The 15,077-nt window shown below is 32.5% G+C and overlaps 2 protein-coding genes and 1 pseudogene across 4 annotated transcripts; 2 read left to right on the top strand and 1 right to left on the bottom strand.

The window, feature by feature from the left end:
- The first annotated feature begins 150 nt into the window (after positions 1-150).
- LOC106299597 lies at positions 151-3,790 on the top strand (annotated as a pseudogene).
- Positions 3,791-5,144: 1,354 nt separating this feature from the next.
- Positions 5,145-8,050, top strand: LOC106296500 (probable polygalacturonase). Of its 2 annotated transcripts, XM_013732644.1 has the most exons (8): positions 5,145-5,251; positions 5,347-5,453; positions 5,572-5,692; positions 6,020-6,340; positions 6,417-6,537; positions 6,619-6,793; positions 6,876-6,946; positions 7,058-8,050. In XM_013732644.1, exons 3-8 carry the CDS (start codon positions 5,675-5,677, stop codon positions 7,768-7,770), a joined length of 1,419 nt encoding a protein of 472 aa, XP_013588098.1. In that variant the 5' UTR covers positions 5,145-5,251; positions 5,347-5,453; positions 5,572-5,674; the 3' UTR covers positions 7,771-8,050. The 2 variants fall into 2 exon arrangements, with proteins under 2 accessions (XP_013588098.1, XP_013588097.1); XM_013732643.1 differs by having other exon boundaries at positions 5,147-5,424.
- A 705-nt stretch (positions 8,051-8,755) lies between these two features.
- LOC106299144 (auxin-responsive protein IAA30-like) lies at positions 8,756-9,893 on the bottom strand. 2 transcript variants are annotated; one of them, XM_013735277.1, is made up of 3 exons: positions 9,500-9,893; positions 8,993-9,089; positions 8,756-8,892 (listed from the first exon to the last, which is right to left on the bottom strand). In XM_013735277.1, the coding sequence occupies exons 1-3, from the start codon at positions 9,867-9,869 to the stop codon at positions 8,838-8,840; spliced, it is 522 nt and encodes a 173-aa protein (XP_013590731.1). In that variant the 5' UTR covers positions 9,870-9,893; the 3' UTR covers positions 8,756-8,837. The 2 variants fall into 2 exon arrangements, with proteins under 2 accessions (XP_013590731.1, XP_013590732.1); XM_013735278.1 differs by having other exon boundaries at positions 8,848-8,926; positions 9,013-9,089.
- Positions 9,894-15,077: the final 5,184 nt, after the last annotated feature.

Here is a 15,077-nt window from a genome sequence, read left to right as displayed (position 1 = left end):
CCACGTTAAAGATTTTATCAACTTTAGTAACCCCTGAAAAGAAAAACCCTGAAACTTGAGTCCCAAGTCTCTCACAAACTTGAGTCCTCAAATCTCTGTTATAAAGCAAGTTTCTTGTTTATTGTTTCAATTCGCAGAAAGAAAAAAACGATGAAGAAGAACAATGCTCGAGTTTATGAACTCAAAGGAAGACTTAAGATCATGCAGGCAGAGGAAAGACATGACTGTTTGTGATTATTACAACAAACTCAAAACTATTTGGGAAGATCTCGCGACTTACCAACAGAAACCTAATTTGTGTCTTTGTGGTGGAAGCAACTGCCAAGATTTGGAGACATCTAGGAACGAAGAGAGATTACATCAGTTCCTCTTGGGATTAGATGCTTCAATCTATACCAATGTTAAGAACGAGATCCTTGACATGGATCCATTACCAAGCTTGGAACAAGCTTATTCGATGGTTTCTCAAGACGAAGAGAATAGGGTTTCGAGTAATCAAGAATTAAGTGGAGAACTCGTCGTTGATGTAAGAAATTCTGTTAACGTAGAGGAAGACTCTGTGGAGACTGTTGACACCAGTCTTGGCGTAACGGTCAAGAAAGATGAAGCTTTCGGACAATGGCATTCTTAGGTAATACATGGTTTACTAGATTAAGACCAGCACCTTGCGCGGGATAAAAATTAAATATAAAAATTATTTTATGTATTATATGTTCTTACATATTATGAAATAATAAATATATATTGAATAATTAAAAATCATTAACTATTACATATATAATTAAATTGGTGCGAACGTATAAATCAATTTTATTAATCCAAACAATTTTATAAATTTTTTTTTATAGGATATGTAATTAAATTTAAATGATATTAACATACATAGTATATTTTTAATATTAATGTCTATTTTTTTTTTAAATGATGCTTTCTACTCATATGTTTTTTTGATCATGTGTATCTTTAATAGCAAAAACTTTAAATTACTGATAACAAAATTTTAATTGTGGGATTAATAATTTTAGTAATTGATAATTTAAAAAAATTTATCAATGTTAGTTCAAAACTTTTATCAAAAAACATTATTCAAAGTAAATTTTGAAACTAAAATATTTATTTATTCAATATGGTTTATAGTTTAATTTAGAATGATATATATACATATATATTTTAAATCTTAATGATTAATTAAATTAGACTTTTACTTATATGATTTTGTAATTATTTGTATTTTGTCATAACAAAAATTTTAAACCATGGATCGCAAAATTTGAATGTGAGACTTTTAACAGTTTTAGTAATTTATAGTCATTTTTTAAAATTCAAAATATAAAATATACAGAAAAATCTAAATTTTTATATTATGGTTATTGTGTTTTTTAAAAGTTATTTTAATAGTTTTAAATTAAACAAATTTGATAGAAAATACATTTTTTTATCAGATATTTATTATTCAAAATCATTAATTGTCATATATACTTTATCCACATTAGGCAATTCCGTAATTTTTATTTAATGAAATAATAAATGACATTAATAATGAATTTATGGTTAGTTTAATAAAAAAATTATTATATAATTAGATGGACCAACCTATTTCTCTAGTAATTCTAAGAATCATCCTAATGATGACATGTGGCTACAAAAAGAAGTTGTAATATTTCACAAATAATATATAGGGGATAAGTCTATACTTTAACTGTTTCTAGTTTCACTTCTTTTGTCCTAAAACTAGTTTTGTAACATCTGGTTTTATTGTTTTAAAAAAGGTTTGCAGGTGTGGTGAGATGATGGCATACTATGATATAAGTGAATGTTACATTCTAAGGCCAAATGCTATGAAGATTTGGAATATAATGCGAGTTAGTTAACTTAAAAACAAAATCATCTCTTTCTTTTGTTTTTCAAGCTCAATGATTAATTAAGTACCATTTTTTTGTAGACTTACTTTGATGCTGTATTGGAGAAAGCAGAAGTGGATGAGAATTATTTCCCTCTGTTTGTATCAGCTAGTGTTCTTGAGAAGGAGAAGGATCACGTACAAGGTTTTGCTCCAGAGGTTTGCGTGTATACATATACTTAAAAATTCTATTAACTTTTGGGTGTGTTTTTTTAACCAATCTTGGATGCTATGTTAATCTGTTTTAAAGGTTGCATGGGTTACAAAAGCTGGTAAATCTGATTTGAACGTTCCAATTGCAATTCGTCCAACGAGTGAGACTGTGATATATATCCTTACTTCAGCAAGTGGATAAAGAGCCACCGTGACTTGCCTTTGGAGCTGAACCAATGGAACAATGTTGTTAGATGGGAGTTTAGCAAACCTACTCCATTCATATACTCTCTTAGATTTTCAATAACTTCTTGAGTTAAGACACTAATCGTTTTATATGACTTGAATCTTGAATTCTTATCATCGCAGGAGCCGAGAGTTCTTGTGGCAAGAAGGACACACTGCTCACGCTACAGAAGAAGAGGCAGATAAAGAGGTAGCACTAGTTTGCCCTTTGTGATCTAAATCTTAACCACTTTAATTTATACTTGAAAAAACATGTTAATTTCTCTGCTTAATTGTTTAGGTTCTTGAGGTTTTGGACCATTACCGTCACCTTTATGAAGAATATCTCGTAGTCCCGGTTGTAAAAGGTATGAAGAGTGAGAATGAGAAGTTTGCAGGTGCACGTTACACCACAAGTGTTGAGGTAATAGTTACATTTAAAAATTTGGACTGATTAAGGAGTTGTCACATAATTCTTTACAAACCAAAAAATGTGATTGTGTTTTAGGCTTTCATACCAGAAACTGGTCGTGGTATACAAGGTGCAACCTCGCATTGCCTAGGAACAAAGTTTGCAAAGATGTTTGACATCGAATTTACAAATAAAGAAGGAAAAAATGAACTGGTGTGGCAGAAGGAAAAAAATCTTGAAAGTCTTCTTTTTTTAGTAGAAAGCTTTTGTTCTTGCTCATGAAATAATGACTCATGGAGATGACAAAGGATTGGTGAATCCTCCTAAAGTAGCACCAATCCAAGTCATTGTGATCCCAGTGCCATTCAAAGATGCGGATACCAAGGAGATTTCTAAAGCTTGCAGTGCCGTGAAAGATGCCTTGCGGGAAGCTGGTATACGTGCTAAAGAAGATTTGTCCGATAACTATTCTCCTAAATGGAAGTATTCACATTGGGAGATAAAAGGTGTTCCACTTAGAATTGAGATCGGACCTAGAGATTTAGCCAAAAAGCAGGTCAGAACTGTGAGAAGAGATAATGGAGTTAAGGCTGATGTTCCAAGAGTAGGTTTAGTTGAACACGTTAAGGAGTTGCTTGGAAAGATTCAGCAAAACATGTTTGATGTAGCTAAGCAGAAGCGAGATGATGCTTGTGTGGTTGTAAAGACTTGGGATGAGTTTGTTGAAGCACTTGGTCAAAAGAAACTCATTTTAGCTCCATGGAGCGATGAAGAGGTAATGTCACACAAAGACCCTTACAAATTTTTGTAGAAGCCTCTTTTTAATGTCTTCTTGCCTTATTGTAGGAGGTTGAAATGGATGTTAAGAGAAGGACCAAAGATGAAGTTGGAGCAGCTAAGACTCTTTGTTCTCCATTTGATCAGCCTGAAATTCCAGAAGGTAGGTCACAAACTCTACTTAACTTTGACATTTTATCTCTCTTGAAGCTCAGATGTTATCAGGACTAATTAAAGCATAATATGTTTTTGTTGCAGGGACTCTATGTTTTGCTTCAGGAAAGCTTGCTAAGAAGTGGACTTATTGGGGCAAGAGTTATTAGGTTCATCCGTTCATTACATGTTTGCTTCTTGTTGCGTCTTTCTTTCTACTTCGTTTTGATTTTGGTCTGGTTTTGATGCTTAGCCATAACATTTAAAGTGCAAATCTGTTATTGACAATTGATATTGTTATTGTTATTCATATATTCAGTAAAGCTTTTTCGTCTCTCTTGTTGTGTGATGCTCTTTGTTTTGAAGAATTTCTTATGAATTTTAATTTAATACAGATGTTAAGTATATAGAAATCATATCAGAAACAAACTAGGAATTGACCTATTTGATTAAAACTCTTCGATTATAGTCAGTAAGAGATGTTTCGTTAAGATAATTAATTTAAATGGTGGTTTTGGATTAATATGAAAATTATCTCCCTTGGAATTCAACTATTCCAAAAATAAATATGAAGTTTTTATATGAAAAATCTTTGGTTATCCATACGCAAGATAGATTTATGTTAATTTACTTTAGATCTCTAATGGTGTATCATTTTTCTATATTTGTTTTGTTAGTTTTCATTATTTAAATTTTTTTTGCTCAGAAAGCTTAATAATACAATCGATAAACAAAAAAGATAATTAATTTAAATGGTTTGGCTTTTGTCTTGGGAGACGTACGGCCTGGTCCAAAACTTCTAGACATTTTAAAAGTTTAAGTGTACGCTGGGGTACTTAAACTTGATAAATCCGGTCTCTGTTCATTATGATGGTATGTTTGGTAATCTCTTTAAAGGGATAATTAAGCATAGTAATCATGGGTGTTCCATTGGTCTATTAGACTCCAACAACACGTTTCATCACACTGTCTGTCTTCTTAATTTTCTCTAATCTATTGCCTCCTTTCCGAATAGTATGAGTTTGTAATTTAAAAAAAAAAATCATTCGAGCTCTACAGAAATATATAAAAACAATCCTTAATTCCACAAAGACATGCTAATGACAATTTATCTACGAGAGTTGACTGCATTTAAGTATAGTTGAAGGTTTGCTCTGCAAATCGAAAAATATTTGTGACTTTCTTGGAACTTGAATGCAATACTTAAATCTTGTTATGATTGTTTATTTGCTTCTCTAGCACACGTGTCGAAAGCACTTCTGATTTTTACTAACTGTAATATATTAGTAACTGTTATACAAAAAAATAAATTAGTTTACTGTGTAATTAATTACATTAGCAGATAGTCAATGCTCACTTATGTAAGGAGATCTGTGCCACGTGTCACGTGATCCATCATCTTCTTCTTCTCGTGATAACTGATGAACCCATAGTGTTAAAAAAAAAAAATTTATTCTAATACTATTTGAGTTGGGATCACATGGAATATGCTTATTCAAAAAAAAAAGTAAATCAAAAAATTGATTCCTTAGTGATCATTTTACAGACTGGTCTTTCTTCTCTTTCTTTCTTTCTGGCTTTAGCTTATCTGTGACCTATCTTTGTCACTTTCTAACAGAACATAGAATAAGGTATAATCTCCAGACATCATAGATTTCATCGAATGTTCTTCTTCTTCGTCTTTCTTCTTTAATTTTTGATTTGTTAAAGTCATTAAAACTGGAAGGAGGTAATGAAAAATGGTACGGAGAAGGTAGAAGATGATGGACCTACTACTGCTTGAATCTTTGGCGGGCACAAACAGGTCACTTTCAATGATACTTGCTGTCCAGTGTGGGTTCCCCTGTTTCCTCTCACCCCTGACCCCATCTAATCACTCTTTCCAACTTGCTACACTCTTATGAGAGAGAGAGAAAACTAATCTTTCAAATTTTTGATTATTTTCTTACAGTCTGTGTGAGAGAGAGAGAGAGAAGTAAAATAAGTTCAGATTGTTTGTCAAGAAGATTTAAATTTCTAGAGGTGGTGAAGGAGATCACAGATCTTCTGTTCATATGAAGAGATCTTTCCTTGTAAGTTCTATCAATCTTATCCTCTCTTGCTTCTTCTCTTGTTTAGACATATGATGAAACATACTCAAAACTCCAATGCTCTTGTCTTCTCAAATCTGGTTATACTATGTCTTGTCTGCTGAGATCTGAAATCTGATTAAAAGTTTTGATAATTTTAGACTTACTGTTCTAGATTTCCCTCTTTCTTCCTGATTTGATGTTTGCTTGCTTATAGAGGTGAAATGTAGTACTCACCTAACTATATCTCTATTTTTCATGAGCTTTAAAGTTCATACACTCATTGTTCATGCATTTATCTGGTTTTTTTTTTTTTTTTTTTTTTTGCAGCTCTGGTATGTGCTCCTGGTACAAGCATTCTTCTATGGTGCTTGGTATAGTGTTGGTGGAAGCCTGCATTGTGAATATTCAAACTCGGTGATTCTTCACCGGCCTCACAGCGTCTCAATCACAGAGTTTGGAGCGGTTGGAGATGGTGTCACTCTAAACACTAAAGCCTTTCAGAATGCTCTGTTCTACCTCAACTCTTTCTCTGATAAAGGCGGTGCCAAGCTTTTTGTTCCTGCTGGTCAGTGGCTTACCGGTAGTTTCGACCTTATCAGCCATCTAACGTTATGGCTAGACAAGGGTGCAACCATTCTCGGTTCAACGGCAAGTCTTTCACAAGAATACATTTTGTTATTATATAACAATGACATTACTTATAAAACTTAAATGTCTTTCTCAGAGCTCGGAGAATTGGCCTGTGGTTGATCCTTTACCATCATATGGACGAGGAAGAGAGTTGCCTGGTAGAAGACATAGGAGTCTTATATATGGTCAGAACCTCACAGATGTAGTCATAACAGGTACTACTAGTTAAACAATGTATATGGATGATTCGTTTTTGAAACGTTGATGTTAGTCTGATGATGGTACTGTAATTATAGGTGAGAATGGGACTATAGATGGTCAAGGAAGTGTATGGTGGGATTGGTTTAGAAACGGAGAGCTAAACTATACAAGACCTCATATTGTTGAGCTCATAAACACTACAGGTCTTATCATCTCCAACCTCACCTTCTTGAATTCACCCTTTTGGAACATTCATCCTGTTTATTGCAGGTTAGTTCTAACTTATCTAATGAGATTTGACTTCAGCTAATCTTGTGTTCTGATATGGATTTATTTTTGGTTGTCTGAACAGAGATGTTCTTGTAAAGAATCTCACAATCTTGGCTCCTCTTGACTCTCCAAACACAGACGGAGTTGATCCAGGTGAGTTCCATTGCAAACTTTACTCGTAGAGTTTAATCTAAAACCAATTGGTGATAAGTGGATTGACTCGTATCCGTTATAGGCTAGTTAATACCATTTTTCTTAATGCAGATTCATCAACTAACGTTTGCATAGAGGATTGTTACATAGTTACTGGAGATGATTTAGTGTCGATAAAAAGCGGATGGGATGAGTACGGCATATCCTACGCAAGACCGAGCTCCAAGATCAAGATCAACCGGGTAACGGGTCAAACCACTTCAAGCTCAGGAATAGCGATAGGAAGTGAAATGTCAGGAGGTGTTTCTGACATCTATATCAAAGACTTACATCTATTCAACTCCAATACCGGAATCAGGATCAAGACTTCTCCTGGACGAGGCGGGTACGTTAGAAACGTTCATGTGTCTAACGTGAAGTTCCATAACGTGCAGAAAGCTATTAGGTTCACTGGTAAGTACGGTGAACATCCTGATGAAAACTTCGATCCCAAGGCACTTCCGGTTATAGAGAAGATAACGTTTGAGAATGTTAATGGTGAAGGTATCGGTGTGGCGGGTCTTCTTGAAGGTATAGAAGGAGATGAGTTTAAGAACATATGTTTTCTTAATGTTACTCTTATAGTGAAGAAGAACTCGAAGAAAGCTCCATGGAAATGCTCACACGTTAGAGGCTATTCACAGTGGGTTTCGCCGGAGATTACTTGTGATTCTTTTGGAGAGAATATCTTCCCGGAGCATAGCTCTGATTGTTTTGGGTTATCAGAGAATGATCTGGAGAAATCAAGTGGTTTAAGTAGATCACCATGGTTGCTTTCTTGGTAAGTTACTGGAGTTTGACCTAAGGGAAACACACACAGTTTGCTTGAGTGTGAAGAAACCTCTTCAAATTTTCCTTCCATTTTTTTCTGAGGTTTTGTTTTTCAAAAGTGATGCTTTCGTTCTTTCTTCATTTTTGTTGTTTTGTTGTAAATTTGTGTGCAGTGAGGAGAATAATCAGAGTGACTTGAGAGCTTTTTTGTTGTTGTTTTTTTGTATGGGATTTTTAATGCTTTGGTGAGCAGAACAAGTGTAATATCTTCTTCTCAAAGATGCTTGAAACTGATTTTTTTGTGTTTTTTTTTCTTCTGATTGAATTCTTGTGTTGCTAACAATTATTTCTGCAATCTCAAATTCCATTAGAAAAAGAAAACTGTAGCTATTAGCGTTTGATCCAAAAATAACAACTAAAAAACTAAAGAAAAATAACTGAATGATAGCTTAGTGGTAAAGGATTGGTTTAATGTAAAGTGTAAATCTGTAAGTTCAATTCATGTAAGGAACAAAATTGTTGTTATTTGGTCAGACAAAATAGGACTATTTCGTTATGTCTCGTTAGAATATAACATCTCTAATTAACAAAAAAAAAAAGATTATTAACAGAAAAATATTCTACCAAGAAAAAACATTCGGATAACTTTTTTTTGTCAAACACATTCGGATAACTTAATTCAAACAATCTACAAGAAAAAAAAACTCAACTTAAACTTAAAGATATATTTGATTAAAAATCTGATAGCAAACCGAAACAAGTAATGTGCTAAATCGGTTCATATAAGACTAGTTGTATTATACCAAATCATAAACTAGTAATGCAATTTCTGAAACTAATTTTTGCATACTAATAAACAACAACAAAAAAACTTCTTAAGAAGGGTCTGAATTTTTTCCTCCTTACAAGTTACAACAGAACAATAAAATAACGTAATACAGTAGAAACAAAACTTTGAATAAACCTTCGACAAGTGATTTACATCATTACAAAACTAACTTTTTTTTTTTTTGAACAAAACTAACTTTTTCACCCACTGTATTAGTCAATTCTACATTCCATCTTTGCTTTTGTTTTTAAATCAGTAGTGATAAGCTCTTGAGATCTTTAGTCTTCTCACGCTAGACAAGAACATCCTATAGAATAATCAATTAAACACCCATTTGACTTCTGCATCATAAATTGAAAAGTGTGTTTAATTGGAAATTTAATAAATTAAATAAGGAAACTACTTACTCCCAAGGAACATCTCCTACCATCATCCAGTCACCTTCCTTGTCTGCATACGTTAACACGTGACTCTTCTCGCTACACATCTCTTCTTCTTCAGCCCCTGTTACAGTATTCATTCTTATTTACCATTCACCCACTATACTCTCACTCTTCTTGCTCACATACCACGCATTCTTAACTCTATAGATAGAATTGATCATGGTCTACATGACCTGCTTTAAATTTCGGGGGTGTGAAACAATTGCTAAACATATATTTTTTTAACGTTTGGAAGCAAAATGATATACACATATTAACCACTAATACTTTCGAAACTATAGACAATGTTTTATACATACCGTTTCTGCATGCAAAGATATATAACTATATATATATATATGATCATATTGGATGATATGATAGTTTATAATCTTAAAAGAGCCAAAACAAAAGGATATATATAAAATGGGTTATGGTTTACATGCAAATATTAATATTTGAATATGTATATATGTGTGTGTAGATTCTTACATAGGATTGAAGCGTTGAACATGTAGTCGAGAGTTGTGATCAAATCATGGTATCCATTAAGAGCAAAGAGATCGATCTTTCTTCCAATAGGAACTCCTTCCATGTTCACCTTCACGAAGAAGCTTCCAAGACTATTACACTCGTTTTGATCTTCTTCTTCTTCTTCCATGATCATCTCATGATCAGCCGCAACGACTTCATATTCATGATTTTCTCCACCGCTGTAATATTGACCGGGAGATGATCCAAAGCTGAGTCCAAGCCTCAGGTCCGTGCTTAGGTTCCGAGTATTACTTGAAGAGCCACCAAATGGGTTGCTTTTGCAGCTACTCTCTATCGACGAAGACGATGAGCTTCTACCTCTTCCCATTTCTTTTGTTCTCTCTGGTTTGTATCTAAATAGGTGATTAATGATTTGAACGTGTGTGTGTGTATATATATATATAGAGGAGGATTTTTTATTTTTTTAATATTTTTTTCGAAGAGGAAGAATTGATATTGATATGGTCTTGGTGATATTTTTGTTTTTCAATAAAAATTAAAATGGAGATGGTGGAATGATGAGACAGTGTGGTTAAAGATGTTGTTGATGTAGCAGACAACAGATACACGTGTCATGTAGACATTTGGTCAAAGTGTTGGTTTGACTTTGTGCTCGAATTTTTTTGTTGGATGTGTTGTGTTTAACTGAGCGTGTATTGTTTCAAAGTAAACACTCGACTCCTAGTACTCTTCGTTTACCAAAAAAAACATTGTTTCTTAGTATTTCTTGACAAACAAACACAAACATATAGAGTTTGTCTAATATTTCGGTACTCCTTCTAGGCATGGACATTCGGGTACGGCTCAGTTCTTTCGGGTATCAGGTTTTTCGAGTTTAGAAATTAGGCTCCGTTTGGGTATTACAAAATTTCGGGTCGGATTCTCTCGGGTCTGGGTGGGTTTGGTTATGATGTAAAAGAATCTGAAAAAACCGAATAATCAATGTATCTGAAACGGGTTCGGATAATATTACCCAAAGTAACCATATTACCTGATTCGTTTCGGATATTTTGTATCTAAACTACCCAAATGTACAAAAAAATAACCAAAAATACTTATTAGGTACTGTTTTGTTTGAGTATTTCTATCCAAACTATCATATTTTATCCGAAAATACAAAAAGTATTCAAAATAACTAATATATTTAATTTATAATTTAAATTTAAATTATTAAAATAATCATACATATAATTATAAATAATATTTGTAAATATATATTTACATTTTAGATATTTTGGGATACTCATTCGGTTCTCGGTTTAGATTGGATTAGGTACCGGTTCTTCGGATACATTAATTTAGGACCAATTCGGTTATTTACCCCGGGTCCGATCGGGTTCGGGACCCTGATTTTCAGGTCGGTTTCGGATCGGTTCTTCGGTTCCGGATATTTTTGCCATCCCTAACTCCTTCTATTTTTTTCTGATTGAATATCAAATTTATTTATCAGATAGATAGAACATTTACGGAATAAGACCTATTTATGTGAATCTACTAAAAAAGAATTAAAAAATGTAAAACCAAAGTATTATTCTAAACTTAGTTCAAACCTTCTTTTCATCATCCCTTCCATTTGATGATCCCTTGCATAGCGAAAAGAAGAGATACGATTGCGTATCAGCTTATCAATGGTACATGTGATTGCCTTTGTCGATGTCCAGTTCCCCCATGATGCCTTGAGTTTCTTTATTTCCAAATAGTGTATGTAATTGTTTGGAACGTCATTCGCTTCATCACTATATCTATCCTACAATGCGAAGGCTGTAACATTGTGGCTACTGTTTCCCAGTCAGGGGTAATAGCATCACCTAGCAATTTCCCTTCAATATTTATCTGGACTACTCCTTCTGTTTTTAATACTCTCTTTGTTTTATAATAAGAGTCATTTTAACCTTTAAATTTTATTTCATTAAAAGTATCGTTTTACATTAAAAGTATTATTTAGTAAATAATTTTCCAATTTTATTTTTCTTTTAGTTCAATAATTAATAAAACCAAACAAAATGTTATACTAAATAGAAGTAAATAAAAAAATTAATTAACAATTTTAATGAGTATGTAAAAACTTTAAATGACACCTATTATGAAACAAATGAAATATTTAACATTAAAATGTTAGCTAGAAAACTTTCATTTATGCAAATTTTATTAACTTTTTATATTGTATGAACTTTTGTATTATACCGTTTATTTTTACAGATGAATAATTATTGATGCTTTTCGTTAAAAATATTAAGAATAAAGTTTACTTGATATGTGTGCATAATACTAAAACGTTATCTATTAAAAACGGATGAAGTATTTATTATTCTTGGATTTTACTTATCTAATTAAAATGACAAATGTGCGGAAAATATAAAAGTATCTATAATCTCACTCCATAATTTTTTTCAAAATGGAGTTTGAAATAAGAAATGCTCCAACCTCGTTCCATTTTTCACTCTATAATATAATAAACATGGATTTACTCCATAAATGGAGTAATGATTTTATTTTTTGCTCATTACTCAATTTTCATTAAAAAAAAATAGAGTAAGATTGGAGCAAATTCAACCTCGTACTGAAGTTATTCCATTTTGGAGAAAAATGGAAATTTTACACTGAAAATGTTGTAAGATACGCAGTTGCTGCATATCATTTCTTGTTATTGTAAATTTATATTGCATCATAAGCAAACAAAAAACGATTTTATGCAGACATTAGTGAGCTTTATCAAGAAAAAAAACTTAACTGAGACACATATTTGAGCGGCCTTTAAGCAGAACTAAAACAAAGATGAAATCGAAAAGACTTATACGCCACTAAGTGTTTGTAGAAGTTGCATTGTTACATACATTACATATTAATCAAAATAAAATGTAAGGCCTATCTTTAAGGAGTTTTTTTTTTTTTTATAAACACGTTAAATCCTTAAGGAGTTAGATGAACGTAGTCAAGAGATGCATGTTCTAACCCGATAAGAACATTATTTCTTGGAAAAAAAATTAGAACAATGTGCATTAATTTTTTTTAAACCATGGTTTACTTAAATTTTAGTCCTCGTTCATTTGATCAAATTCAAAGCATGAGTTTATCGTGACGCGCATAGATGCATTCGTGGGTTCGACAAACACAATTTCCATAATTAAGGGTACTCTTCTTTATAACCGCGAGACATTTTTAAAATGTTCTTCTTAGCATAAAATAGTAATATTTGTTTAATCAAATAACAAGTGCTCACGTCTCAATTACGTCATCAGCTCGCTAATAGTGTTTTTGATTATGAAAATAAAAACAAAACAAAAAGTCTACATGGACTACATAGTATCCAAGCATGACGAGAGTTTGAGCTTCACATGATTCTAACAGCACCCATTGAGAGTGCTTCACATGATTCTAACAGCACCCATTGAAAGTTTACGGGGGAGAGTTCACATCAAAATCAAAAAAAAAAAAAATAAAATAATTTAATCACATGAACTTTTCTTTCCTAAAGTTTTTTCGGCTGAACCCTTCTCTCATAAAGTTCAACACGGTAGCGTGGACCCCACGTATCGTGGCGGTCCACAATTAATCTAGTTTTTTTTTTCTTAAAAAAATCAAAAAGAAAAAAAAAATTTAATAATAAAAAATTAAAAAGATGAAATCTAAGGAGGGTTCACTGGTGATCTTGCTTTAATCTACTTCCCTTTTAGTTACACTCAATTTCTTTGATAGTTTGATTGTTACTTTATTTCTTTTTTCTGTTACTTTATTTCAACATAAAGCAAATAGTCAAGTCCAACCAAAAACTTTTACACTATTTAAAACCAACTCTTTTATACGTAATTAAAGTGGATTATTTAAACTTCTTTCTTTATAAGCAAAAAGGTAGTGCTTTTGTGTCTATCATCTTTGCGTGCCATAAACCAAAACACATCAAATTAGTTATTTATCTGCTGCTATGTCCTCTCCTTTGTATCTTTATAAAAAAAAATTAAGGTGGCTAAAGAAATCAACATGTCTTTAAAAAATATACTCTTTGGATTTTTTATATAAAGACATGTACCAATTTTCGGCCACACAGAAAATTGCATGTTCTTTGGTTTTATACGTTACATGTAATAAATCGAAGGAAGAAAGAAACCGAGAAATAAATGGGGAAAAAAGAGAGAGAAAAAAAAAAGAGAAAAGGGAGGCAAGCATGATGGATGAGTAATGAATGCGTAACCTTAAAGAGAGGAGCTAATGAAAGATGCTTCTCCTATGGACTTAAGGAGACGTCACAATTCTCCTCACACACTTGAAAACATAATTTTTCACAAGCACAAGAAAATGCAGACACAATGCCCATAAAACCACCATCGACAACATTTTCACATTCCCCACATCACGTGCCTTTTTCCACGTGTCTCCTCACTTTGTCGCCTTTTGAATTGATCACTCCTTTGCTTGAACATGACCAATCAAGATGATTTTTTTTTAACAACATCAAGATGATTATAAACTCCTTCTATTCTTTTTTTATAAAAATCCTTATATTCCTCTTTTTTTTTTCCTTTTTATATTTGGTATGTTTTAAAAATATACTCTATTGTCCATATTTAAACACCAAATTTAACAAACCATTCTATTCATAAACTTTTTTATATGTAAAAAGTTGTTAGTATATTCGAATTAAGGTCTTCATTCAAAAATTATAATCTTTGTTTGGATATGTATATAAATCAAATTTTATATTTTTTTCAAAAAAAATCATCACACCAAATGTAATTTAAAAAAATATATATACAATTAAAGCTTCTAAAACTTTTTGAACATCCTACATATACATTATCGGTCCAACAATTTTATATACCCTAAGCGAATTTTTAGTTAAATATTTTTTTTATGTTTTAATTATATCACTACAAGAAAACAGCGACATACTGAGGAAAAAAATCGTCGGTATGTCGTCGGAATAACGTTATTCCGACGAGATACCAACGATTTTTTTCCTCAGTATGTCGCTGTTTTCTTGTAGTGATATAATTAAAACATAAAAAAAATATTTAACTAAAAATTCGCTTAGGGTATATAAAATTGTTGGACCCAGTTCGTCGGAAAGCTCCTCGGAATATACCGAGGGAGAACTTCCTCGGGATATTTCGATGGACTTTCCGATGGTCCAATCCTCGGAAGTTCCGACGAACTGTTCCTCGGAATGCGTCCCTCGGAAAATTCCGAGGAACGGGGTTCCTCGGAATATTCCGATGAACATGTCCCTCGGTATATTCCGAGGAACATGTCCCTCGGTATATTCCAAGGAACGGGGTCCCTCGGTATATTCCGAGGAAGATGTCCCTCGGTATATTCCGAGGGTTCATTTCCTCGGAATTTAAAAAAAAATATTTTTTTTTAAAAAAATAAAAATTTTGAAATTTAAATTTGAAAATATAAAATTAAAATTAAAATTGAAATCATATTAATTAATATTCAAAGTTTCACAAATAAAATAAAACATTCCGAGTTTTTGGAAAAAAAAAAACTACGGGTCTGGCACGTCCGGGAACACCTCGTTCGGGTACATCCTCTGCAT

Source organism: Brassica oleracea, chromosome C6, assembly GCF_000695525.1.
Source record: "Brassica oleracea var. oleracea cultivar TO1000 chromosome C6, BOL, whole genome shotgun sequence".
Taxonomy (NCBI): domain Eukaryota; kingdom Viridiplantae; phylum Streptophyta; class Magnoliopsida; order Brassicales; family Brassicaceae; genus Brassica; species Brassica oleracea.
The sequence above is the reverse complement of the archived record's forward strand: the minus strand, read 5'-3'. Positions and strand labels throughout refer to the sequence as shown.

What these genes read in the sequence shown, in the direction of transcription:
- LOC106296500 (XM_013732644.1), top strand. An exon ending in ATTCATCCTGTTTATTGCAG is followed by an intron (nt 6,794 to 6,875) that starts GTTAGTTCTAAC and finishes TTGTCTGAACAG; the next exon opens with AGATGTTCTTGTAAAGAATC. An exon ending in CACAGACGGAGTTGATCCAG is followed by an intron (nt 6,947 to 7,057) that starts GTGAGTTCCATT and finishes TTCTTAATGCAG; the next exon opens with ATTCATCAACTAACGTTTGC.
- LOC106299144 (XM_013735277.1), bottom strand. Translation starts at nt 9,869, where the DNA reads ATGGGAAGAGGTAGAAGCTCATCGTCTTCGTCGATAGAGAGTAGCTGC. An exon ending in GTTCAACGCTTCAATCCTAT is followed by an intron (nt 9,090 to 9,499) that starts GTAAGAATCTAC and finishes ATACTGTAACAG; the next exon opens with GGGCTGAAGAAGAAGAGATG. An exon ending in GTAGGAGATGTTCCTTGGGA is followed by an intron (nt 8,893 to 8,992) that starts GTAAGTAGTTTC and finishes ATTATTCTATAG; the next exon opens with GATGTTCTTGTCTAGCGTGA.